Genomic DNA, 11,750 nt, shown 5'->3' on the forward strand with positions numbered 1-11,750 from the left:
GGAGGGAACAGGAGTGGGCAATAGGAAGAAATCTGGATCAGGAGGAGTAAAGAAAGCAAAGGGGAAGCAAAGGAAATGCTCAGGGCAGTTTGGGGGTGGCTGCCAGGCAGCCCTGGCTCTGAGCAACAACGTCTGCAGTGGCACAGGAAACTCACAGCTCATGGGAACAAACTTTCTGTGTGACTTCAGAGGCCACGACAAACCTGAGTGGTTTCCCTCCCGTCCCCCAGCCCTGCCTGGCCCCAGGGGCTGATGGCATTTGTGCTCCCTCAGGTTCATCTCCCCACAGCAGCACCATGGGGGTGCTGACGCCTGCTCTGGGCAGTGCAAACAGGGGCTCCTGAGCCAGTGCTGCCGTGTCTGTGCCTGCAAGGATGCGGCACCTCTCTGAGCTGGGGGAGAGGCCAGGGCTGCACAGGGGGATGTTGTTGGCAGCTCCATGAGGACGCTCTGGGATGCTGCCCTGGGGTGTCCAGCGCAGTGGGGATGGATCAGCCCCTGCTCTGCTGCTCCTTCCCGTCTCCCCCAGGGACCTTGCAGAGCCCCAGCCATGCTGTTTGCCCCCAGCCTGCCCACGGCCAGCCTGGGGCTGCTCACGGGGGTTTTCTGTGCTGAGCTTTGGCCTGGCCGTGTTCTTGAGAGAGCCTGGGCAAGGAGCCTGGAGCCCCCAGGCCCTGCCCTGAGGCGTCAGTGCTGCCCCAGCAGTGCCCATGGCCTGTCCCTGCTGCAGCCCCGGCACTGCCACCCCCAGGGCTGTGCCCGGCCCCGAGAGCACTCAGGCCCTGCAGCAACACCAGGGCCAGGAGGGCAGCGGGGCAGTGGCACGGGAGCAGCACTGGCAACACCAAGTGCTGCTGCTCCTGGGCACAGCTGCTGTGCCAGCACTGATCTGCCCCCAGCTCTGCACACAGACACTGCTGCTGCAGCTCCAGAGAAGGGAACAAAAGGGGCATCTCTGGAGAAAACTTTCCTGGGAGGTCCTTTACTTCATTGAAAGCCATCAAGAGCACAGCCCCTCATTGGCACAGTGTGTGGCCACAGGGCAGGTGGAGAGAAACAAAATGAGAAATGGCACAAACAATGACATTTCTTTGTGGACAAAATTAAAAAAGGAAAACACAGAAAACCTCCAAAATGAAACCAACAGGAAGTATCAAAGGTGATTTTTATTATAAGTGATTTGCAGAAATTGGCCAGCAGTTTAATGTTTTTTTAAACCATCCAGTCATCAGTGTCCACACTGCAGTCTTGAGCTCCTGGTTCCTCAGCCTGTAGATGAGGGGGTTCAGGGCTGGAGGCACCACTGAGTACAGAACTGACACTGCCAGATCCAGGGATGGGGAGGAGATCGAGAGGGGCTTCAGGTTAGCAAATCCTGCAGTGCTGAGGAACAGGGAGACCACAGCCAGGTGAGGGAGGCAGGTGGAAAAGGCTTTGTGCCGTCCCTGCTCAGAGGGGATCCTCAGCACAGCCCTGAAGATCTGCACATAGGAGAAAACAATGAACACAAAACAGCCAAGTGCTAAACATGCACTAACAGCAATGAGCCCAAGTTCCCTGAGGTAGGAATTGGAGCAGGAGAGCTTGAGGATCTGTGGAATTTCACAGAAGAACTGGCCCAGGGCATTGCCATGGCACAGGGGCAGGGAAAATGTACTGGCTGTGTGCAGCAGTGAATAGAGAAAGGCACTGGCCCAGGCAGCTCCTGCCATGTGGGCACAAGCTCTGCTGCCCAGGAGGGTCCCATAGTGCAGGGGTTTGCAGATGGACACGTAGCGGTCGTAGCACATGATGGTCAGGAGGGAAAACTCTGCTACAAGGAAGAACAGCAAGAAAAAGAGCTGTGCCACACATCCTGTGTCGGAGATGTGTCTGGTGTCCCAGAGGGAATTGTGCATGGCTTTGGGCACAGTGGTGCAGATGGAGCCCAGGTCAGTGAGGGCCAGGTTGAGCAGGAAGAAGAACATGGGGCTGTGCAGGTGGTGGCTGCAGGCTACGGCGCTGATGATGAGGCCGTTGCCCAGGAGGGCAGCCAGGGAGATGCCCAGGAAGAGGCAGAAGTGCAGGAGCTGCAGCTGCCACGTGTCTGCCAATGCCAGCAGGAGGAAGTGGCTCATGGAGCTGCTGTTGGACATTTGCTGTGGCTGCACATGGGGACCTGTTCATGGACAAAGGACAGTGGCAAGTCAGGAGAGGCTGCTTTGAGCCAAACTTGGGCCATTCCCTGTAGATTATCCCGCTACGACTCACCCACCCTTGTTTCTGCTCTGGGAAAACTTCACCCAGGTCCCTGCCTGACCTCTTGCTGTACTGTCTGAGTGTGCCAGGAGCAGCCAGGCCTGTGCCTGGGGGCTCTCCAGGAGCCATCCCTGCCCTGCTGCTTGGGTTTATGGCCATGCAGGAGAGGGACAAGGCTGGAAATTCAGGATTTGTCAGAAGAATCACTCCTAATGCAGAAGGGCTTGTTGCCATCTGCACACACACTTCTAAAGTATAGCAGGAGTTGGTTTTAGGAATTGTTTTACTGCCCAGAGATCATTCCTGGTTCTCTGAGGTCAGAAATCCCCAGCATTTCTGCTGCACTCAGAATTTCCCACTGAGAGATGTGAGAGGCAAAGGATTCCCTGTGGCTTAGGGAAGGTGAGGGGCTGGATGGGCTTGATCCCAACTACCCTGGGTTTGCACCTTTGGCTGGAATCAGAGCACAATCACACTCCTGTGTCACCCTGGCATAAACCAGACCCTGCCCAGAGCAGAGGGATCCCTGAATGTCTCACCCTCTCTAAAGGTCTCTGGGCAAGGTCTCAGCATCCCCCTCTGCCAAGGACACTCACGGCTCCCTTGGCAGAGCCAACAGCATTTCCTCAGCTGTGGCATCTCTGCCCTTCCCCGTGGGACATTCAGGGAACTCCGAGAGGCTCTGGCACAGATTTGCAGCCAGGAGGGCAGCTCAGAGCTTGGAAGGACACAGCAAGGAGATCCCCAGGTGTGCCCATGATGGGATCTCAGGGAGGGGGCTCAGCTCATTCCCCTTTGCCATGGACTGCTTTGCCCACAGCCCCACAGGTCACAGGGAAGCTGGGACACCCCATTCCCATGGACACACCTGCCTGGCAGCAATCCCAAGGGCAGGGCCTGACTCAGCTGCTGCAGATGCCAGAGCCTCCCTGAGAGCCCCAGGTACCAATGACAATATCAGAGCAGTGCATTTAGGCTGTTTAGGAGGCTCCCAGCAGAGAGACTGAGCACCCAAACTTACAATTCTGGCATCTCTGTAAATGTTCCAACATTACTTTGCTGTTCCTGGTGTGTCCCCTTCAACTCAGAATGTTCTGTGATTCTGGGATTACAATTCCTCTTCTGCTTCTCTCATCCCCTTTGTTGTCTATAATCAAAAGAGAAAAAAAAAACCCAAACCTTTGCAACAGTGTTAGAACAGTAAAGTAAAAACCAGACCTTTATTGGAAACTTCCAGGTGTCCCAGTGGGGTTGAGGCACACCCGGCCCCTTATTTCAACAATTTATTAAGATTGATTAATTAGGATATTTAACAGAAACATTCAATAGGAGATTCAGCTGCCCCAGTTACACACCCCAGGGTCAACCCACTGGAGTAGGTCCAAGGGTTTCTTTGCCCCACTTTCTGTTATGACTGTTCATATTCTGGTTAAAAAACAAAATGTTCTTCTTGTAGCTCCTCTCCCTGATGATAAGACTATACAGTATTTCAGAAATCTATTTAGAAGATGAGATTATAATTCTAAAATCTAAGAGAAAGGTTAGGAAACATACCAGAATTAATTAATGATAATAGTTATATAAGTATATAATAGTAGTTTAATAGAGTTAATTAAGGATTATCATTTTATAACTACATAATAATAGTTTACAGATCTAAAAATATATTAAACATATATAAAAAGCAAAAATCTTTTTGTCATCATCCCAGCTTTCCCACCCTGCTTAAAGCAAGACATTGAAAACAGTCTCAGGAAAGCTCCTGATCTTTACAGCAATTCCAGTCTCACCTTCTTTTGGGAAGTGTCCTCCAGAGCTGTGCCCAGGCAGGACTGGAGCTGGGAGCAGCCCTGCCCCACACAGCCCCTCTCAGCAGCAGCCCCTGCCCTGCTCAGGGTGGCTCCTTCCCCCCACAGCTTCTCCCCAGCGCTGGGAGCAGCTCCCCGGGCCGGCTGAGAGCTGTCCCTGGCAGGCAGCAGAGTCCCTGCCCCAGCACAGCGCCCTGGGCTGCAGGACCCTGCTCTGCAGGACAGCCCTGGGCACCCCTGGCTGCTCTGCACAAGGGACAGGCAGAGCATGTACTCACAGAGTCTGTAGGCACTGGGATGTTCCAGCTTGAGGAGATGCCTCCAGGAGCTGCAGCTGCATTGTCCTGCAGCCAGAGGCTTCCTGTGTCAAGGGCTGGCAGGGATTCTGCCCCAGGCACTTCTCAGCACCTTCCCAGCCCTGACTGATTGAAGCTCTCTGTGCCTCTGGGCTGTGCCCAGGGTGGCTGCAGGCAGTGCCCCAGCCCTGCTGGGCTGGCAGAAGAGCTGCTCAGCAAGAGAAATGTGCTTTTGAAGCTCTTCTTGGTTTCCAGGAGCTGCCTCTGTGCCAGGAGCCCGGCCCAGCTCAGCAGCACAGACACAGCAGCAGGACTTTAATGAGCCTCTTGGGGCTTTGTGCTGAGGCCCTGAACATCAGTCCCTGACAGGGAGGGGAAGAAAGCTCTCAAGAACTCCAAGTCAGAATGGAACTCCAAAGTTTCTTTCACTTTTAATGGGTCCCACTGAGGGACATGACTGAGAAAGTGTCCCCAGGCCCCAGGCAGAGCAGAGAACTGGAGGCACTGATGACAGCTGGGGGCAAAGAGAAGCCAAGGCTTGGTGCCCTGGGCCACAGCAGCCAATGCTGTGCCAGCAAGGGCTGTGAGGAGACACCTTGTCCTGAGGCCCTGGGGCCTCCTGGCACAGCCCCAGCAAGGCTGGCCACTGTCACCCCCTTGGCCTGCCCTCAGCATCCCCCCTAGCCCACATGCCAGTGGCCTCAGGGATCTGCTGGAAGGAGTCCCTGGGGAGCCTTGCTCAGGAATGGCCCTGGGGGCTCCTTCATGCTCCCAGGGACTGCAGCTTTTTCAAAGGACTTTGGCTTTTGCCTTGGAGTCTCTGAGAGCTTTGTGCAATCCTGGCCTCCAATTATCTGCTGTAATTAGTCCCTTGAGAGCCTTTGTCAGTAACAACACTCAGTGGGGCTCATTAATGCTTCAAGGTACTTCAGGTTCTTAAGGTACTTTCCTTTTTCCTTCCCACCCTGAGTCTCTGAGAAGTTTGTGCAATCCTGGCCCCAATTATCTGCTTTAACGAGTCCCTTGGGAGCTTTGTATTGACACTCAGTGGGGCTCATCAATACTTTGAGATACTCAGGGCTTTTTCAGCTACTTTGGATTTTCCTTCCCACACTGAGTCTCTAGGAGGTTTTTGTGCAATCCTGGCCTCCAGTTCTCTCCTCCAAGGAGTCCATGAGGAGCCTGTGTTGGGGATGGACCTCAGTGGTAACCATTAATGCTTGGAGACACTTTGGGTCTTTCCTTGACCTTGACTCTTGGAAAGGTTTGTGCAATCTCCTCTCAGGCCCTGAGGTTCAAGGGCTCAGCTCCAAATGCACCACGGGGCTCATTAGGATCAAGCAAATCCTAACAAATCATGCCTGTGCCTTGATTTCCCTCTGGTCTTGGTGCAGTTCTTAGGAAAGTTTCCTACAATAGTTATGGAGAAATATTTCAAAGAACTTCTAAGAAATATCTGTTCCTATTTTAAAGGTGTCTTTTTTTTTACTGTTCTCTTTAGAGCAGAGATGATTGCAGCACTCAGTGATGGATATTGATCCAGGGTCTCTCCTAAGGAGGTCTGGCCAGGTCAGAGAAGCTGTGCCTTGAGGTCTGACCCAGTGGGGACAACCTTGCTCCACATTCCCCAGCCCCATCCTGTCTCTCCTCACTCCCCTGGGACCTGCTTTGCTCACAGAACTGGCTGCACTCAGGCAAAGAGGGGTTTTCCTTCTTTGATTTTAGCAATCTAAAACTGCTGAGTTTCCCCATGGAAAACAGACACCCTCCTCAAGTGTGTGCCAAGCCCAAGGTGCCACCAAGGAGGTTCCCCTTCCCCAAGGCAGAACCACACAAGGAATGTTTCAGACACACAGGGAGTTCTACAATAAACACAGCCCCAGAGTTGGCTGAAGGCAGAATTAGAGCAGCTGCTGAAGGACAGACAAGCTTTGAACTCCTTGCAGCTGAAAGCACCAAGTGGGTTGTTGGGAGGTGTGTGAGTGAGGCAAGAGTGAGGGAAGGGAAATGCAGAGAGCCCTGGAAGTGTTTCTGTGCAGACAGGCTGCTGTACAAGCAGCTTTGGAGTTCTCTGGGGGAAGCTGTGAGGGGGAGTTGGGGTGGAGTGACCTCCCCAGTGACCTCATACTGCCCCTGAGATGTCACACAGCCACCTGTGATGTCACATCGCACTCAGTGATGTCACACAACCTGCCCCAGGATGTTACACCACCGTTCTGTGATGTTCCAACCAATTCTGTGATGTCACAGCCCCTCTCAGATGTCACAAAACCACCTTGTAATGTCACATATCCTTCTGTGATGTGTACATATACACATTTGATACCAGACTTCACTCTATGATCTCACACGTGGCACTTTGATGTCATACAACCTGTCCTGAGATGTCACATGGCTCTTCTATGATGTCACTGCCCACTCTAGGATTTCATATCACCACCATGTGACTCCACAGCCTGTTCTGTGATGTCTCACAACCAACCAGTGATGTCACAACCCTCTCTGTGATGTTATCTATCTAACCTCTGATGTCATAGTCTTATGTGATGTCACATGCCACTCAGTGATATCACACAACTCACTCTGTGATGTCATGCAGCCACACAGTGATGTCACACCCTGCTTTCTGATGTCACAGAATCCCCTCTATGACGCTCTAGCTGCTCAGTGACCTCACACAACAAACTCTGTGATGTCACAGCCCTAGCTGTGACCTCACACAGCCCACTCGGAGCTGTCACACAGCCCCTTTCTGACATCACAGCTGCTCTGGGGCTCCAGGACACAGCCACAGAGGTGCTGCTGGGACACAGCCCCCTCTGGCACATCCCACAGCCCCTGCCAGTGCTGAGCCCCTGGCAGCTCTGTCTGGGCCTGCTCTCTGTGTCCCTGAGCTGCCCTGGCAGGGCCCCAGCCCTGCTGGGCTGTGCTCAGGAGCTGCTCCTGGCCAGAGCTGTCTCTCTGCAGCGCTGCCCTTGCCAGGAGCTGCCTCTGGGCCAGGAGCCCGGCCCAGCTCAGCAGCACAGACACAGCACCAGCACTTTCATCACCCTCTCGGGCCTTTGGGGCTCTTGGCATCACACTCAGTCCCTCAGAGTGTGCTCCAGAAACTCCTCAAGAGCTCCAAGTCAGATGGAAACACTGAAGTTTCTTGTAGTTGAAATGAGAGACACGAGTGAGAAAGCGTCCCCAGGTTCCAGGCAGAGCAGAAGACTGGAGGCCCTGATGGCAGCTGGGGACAAGCAAGGGAAAGGTGTCTGTGGTGCTGAGCAAAGCTGGATGTGTTTCAGGAATGCCAAGGGCCAAGGGCTGAGGCCCAGGGCCAGCAGCCATGGCCAAAGGGCTGCACAAGTTGCCTCTGGCAGGGCCTTGCAGCTGCACAGCCCAGGGCCCTCAACCTCTACCTGCTGCTTATGTGATGAGGCCTCTAAACCCCATCCTGGGAGATTTTTGGTCACTCTCCATGGTCTGTGAAAATGGAAACACTGGTCAAAGTTATTTTCTACCAAATCTTGCATTCACAGAGATCAATCTAATTAAGCTGAAGAAAAATGGATTTAGATTTGTTAGAAGAAGAAAATATTTTACAATCAGAGTGGCACAAAACTGTAACTGCTTTTCCAGAGAAATGGATGCCCCATCCCAGAACTGCTCCCAGAGCAGGAGCTCTGTGCAACCTGACACAGTGAAAGCCCCTCCCCTCCCCAAGGATGGAATTGCTGTTGTGTGGGTTCTCTGATGTGCTGGGTGCCCTCACAACCCTCCTGGCCAGAATGTCTGATGAGGGCCAGCCAGGCTGCTGCAGTGGCACTGACCTCACAGCCATCACCATTGCAGCCATGTCCCCTGGGCCTGGCTCTCCCCTTTCCTCTGCCCCTGCCTTGTCTCTGCTGCCATGAAGAGTTGTTTCATTATTATCTTGTCCCCAAGGTGCTGGGGCCAATTGCTTCCCAGTCAGGCTCCTGGAGCAGCAGTGGCTTTTCAGAGCCCAGCCAGAAATGAGCCCTGAAGCAGCAGCTCTGCAGTGCTGGCCACCAGGCCGGGGTGCCAAGGGAGCCTTCTGGCCATGGCCTGGAAGCAGCTGCTGCTGCCAAGGTGCCTTTGGTGCCTCAGGCTGTCCCTGGCACAGCTCCCAGCACGGCACTCTGCACTTGTGCCCGAGCCCTTCCCTGGCTTGGGGCTGGCCTGGGGCTTTTCCTGCAGCAGGATCTGCCCTGGGCATGGCACAGGAAAAGCAGTACCTGCTGGAGCAGGAGGCTGTGCCTGGAATGGGCTCAAACAACTCCAGCAAAGCCCTGTTCACCTCAAAATTGTTTCCTAGGGCGCTATAGTCTAATAATTGTTATAGCTCCTATACTGTGGAGTAAATAACTATTTTTCTTTATTTACTCTCTGGTGTAAATAAATCTGTCTAATCATGCCAGAATCAGTGACAGTAGTATCTGTATAAATATATCTGATATTCCATTGTTAATCCTGTGGGGAAAATTGCATTACGGTTCATTTCCACCTGTCCAGTCTTTACACATAAACCTTTGACAAAATCTGGAGCTGGGATTGGATCCAGCTACTCCCAGTCTCCTTTCTTAGAAAGAATTTAAAAGTCTAGGCAGCCTGGAAAGGTTTGAGGATCCCTGGTGGATGTTGGGTGTCATTTCTCCACCTCATGACTCAGCAGAAGTTTCTCCAATAAAGCAATAAATCTTTTGCCTGAAGCTCCCACTCTGCCCATGACAGGAAGCCCTGGGAGTGTCTGTGACATCCCGGCTCTTTGGCAGCCTGGGGACTCCTGGGATGTCACCGTGGAGCCCCCGGGAGTGCCTGTGACAGAGTGGTGCCTTTGCAGCCCGGGGTCCCCTGGGATGTCACCATGGAATTGCTGGGACAGCGTCTGAGCACACGGCTCTTCAGCATCCCCAGAAACCTCTGGGAGGTTTCCATGGAACCCCTGTCTCTGCCTGTGACATTCTGGCTCTTGAACAGCCTGGAGACTCTTGGAATGTCCCCATGGAGCCTTTGTGAGGGCCTGTAACAAATCTGATCCTTGGTAGGCAACCATCACCAGCCCCATGTAGCGATGGTCTGATTCATGGCAACTATCACCAGGACCTGTTGCCATTGTCTGTTTCCATGAAAACCATCATAGCACCCTGTTGCTATGGTCAGTCCCATGGCAACTCCATGGAGACCCCATGCCCGGGGTGGTTGCCATGGACACCAGCTCAGGCCTGGAGCCAGAGCCCGTTGCCATGGCAACCATTTGCAGTCCCATCCCCAGGCTCATGGGATCCCAGAGCCACAGAATTGGCTGAGTTGGGAGGGAGCCATGGGGATCCTCCAGTCCAACTGCTGGCCCTGCACAGGACACCCCAACAATCCCAGCCTGGGCCTGGCAGCGCTGGCCAAACGCTGCTGGAGCTCAGCCAGCCCTGGAGCTGGGAGCCTTCCCTGGGGAGCCTGTTCAGTGCCCCAGCAGCCTCGCGGGAAAAACCTTTTCCTCACATCCAGCCTAAACCTGCCTGCCTCAGCTCCAGCCGCTCCCTCCACTCCTGTCCCTGGGCACCAGAGGGAAGAGGTTCCCGCAGCCCCCAGCCAGGGACCCGCTCCCAAGGCTGCTGCCATGGCAACCAGGCCTGGCACCAGCTGGGATGCTCGGTTTCCACGGGCTGGGCTTCAGGAATGGCATTCCCCAATTTCCTGCTCCTGCTGAAACCTTGCTGCCACTCGCTTCCCTCCCACCTCCCATGGAAAGCACAAAAGGCAAAGATCCCAGGCTGGGATAAGAAGAATTTATGAAAAACAGCAACAGGATAAGGAACAAACAGACACAGAAACAATTTTGGTAACAGAAAGGATAAGACAAACCATTCACAGGGAAAACTAAAATACCACCAACTGACTCTTCCTGGACACGTATTTCCTCCTGCCAAGAAAGGACACCCTTCTCTGCTGAGAGAGAGGGAGTCCTTTTCCTGCCTCTGGCAATGACCTGAGATGGGATTGAATATAATGGACCATGATCACAGTCTCACATTCTTTGATCCCACATCATGACATTGCCATGGGCAGGAAAAGGTACAGGTGTCTTCCCAGCATGGATCCCAGGGAACATGGATCACCAGGTCTCTTTCCAACGTGGATCCTCCATGGGCGGATGAAGCTGGAGCAGTGCACAAAGCTCTTCCTGTATTTTGAGGCACTTGCAGGGCTTCCCTTACCGGTGCCTCCGTTGGTGTCTGCCAAAGTTAGACCTGTCTGAGAAGCTCTTCCCACACTGGGTACACTTGTAAGGCCTCTCCCCAGTGTGGATGTGTTTGTGGGTATTGAGGCTGGATCTGTGGCTGAAGCTCTTCCCACATTCCCCACACTCGTAGGGCCTCTCCCCAGTGTGGATGCGCCGGTGTCTGATGAGGTGGGAGTTTCGCTTGAAGCCCTCCCCACAGTCAGGGCAGCGGAAGGGCCTCTCATCCGTGTGAATCCGCTGGTGCAGGACAAGACTGGAGCTGCTGTGAAACCTCTTCCCACACTCGGGACACTCATAGGGCCTCTCCCCAGTGTGGATGCGCTGGTGGATGATGAGGTGGGAGTTGAAACTGAAGCCCTTCCCACACTCCCCACACTGATAGGGCCATTCCCCAGTGTGGATCATCTGGTGGCTGATCAGTTTGTTGCTCTGGCTGAAGCTCTTCCCACACTCCAAGCACTTGTAGGGCTTCTCCCCATCCTGAAGCTGCTCATGGACCACCAGCTCAGAGCCCCGGCTGGATCTCCGGCCGCCTTCCCAGCACTGGGTGGGTCTTTCCTCCTCAGAGCACCCTGGGATGGGTTTGGAGCCCCTCCTCCTGTGAGATCTCTGGGGATTTTCCTCCCTGTTGGATTCCTGCATTGTGGAGCTGCTCAAAATTGCCTCTTCCACGAGGTTCTCCGGCAGACTTTTGTCCTCCCTGCTCTCCATCCTCAGCTCCTTGTCTGGGGGAGCAAGGACAAGGAGAGGATGGGATTTGCCTCCGTGCCAGAGGGAAGGGGAAGGAGATCCCCCCAGTGCGTCCCCGGCAGGACGGCGTTGGCAGCGGGGTTGTCCTGCAGCCGGGGGCCAGGCTGGGCTGGGAGATGGAGCAGGAGAGAGGGGGAAAGGGGCACTGACTTCCTCCTCACCTGCCTGGGTGTCCTGGAGCATCTTCCTCTTCCTCACAGCCTCCTTCTCCATCCAGCCAAAGTTTAGGAATCAGAAATCCTGGTTTCAGAAAATGCAATGGATGAGCACTTTGGGTTAGGGGTTTCCTACTCTCCAAGTCCATCCCTAGAAGTCACCGGGCACCTGGTGCCCATATAAACCACCAAAACACTAATATTCAGTCCCCTAAAATACACAAATGGTCAAGATTCACCAAAAACACCCATCCATGCA

General features: G+C 53.9%; 1 protein-coding gene across 1 annotated transcript; it reads right to left on the reverse strand.

Annotated features, from left to right (window-relative positions):
* Positions 1 to 1,147: 1,147 nt before the first annotated feature.
* On the reverse strand, positions 1,148 to 5,190 carry LOC147645560 (olfactory receptor 14C36-like). Its single transcript, XM_086874467.1, has 3 exons — positions 4,325 to 5,190; positions 3,260 to 3,385; positions 1,148 to 2,158 (listed from the first exon to the last, which is right to left on the reverse strand). The coding sequence occupies exons 2-3, from the start codon at positions 3,288 to 3,290 to the stop codon at positions 1,170 to 1,172; spliced, it is 1,020 nt and encodes a 339-aa protein (XP_086730593.1). The 5' UTR covers positions 3,291 to 3,385; positions 4,325 to 5,190; the 3' UTR covers positions 1,148 to 1,169.
* Between the last annotated feature and the right edge of the window lie 6,560 nt (positions 5,191 to 11,750).

This window comes from Cyanistes caeruleus, unplaced genomic scaffold (assembly GCF_971803275.1).
Source record: "Cyanistes caeruleus unplaced genomic scaffold, bCyaCae1.hap1.1 HAP1_SCAFFOLD_229, whole genome shotgun sequence".
Taxonomy (NCBI): domain Eukaryota; kingdom Metazoa; phylum Chordata; class Aves; order Passeriformes; family Paridae; genus Cyanistes; species Cyanistes caeruleus.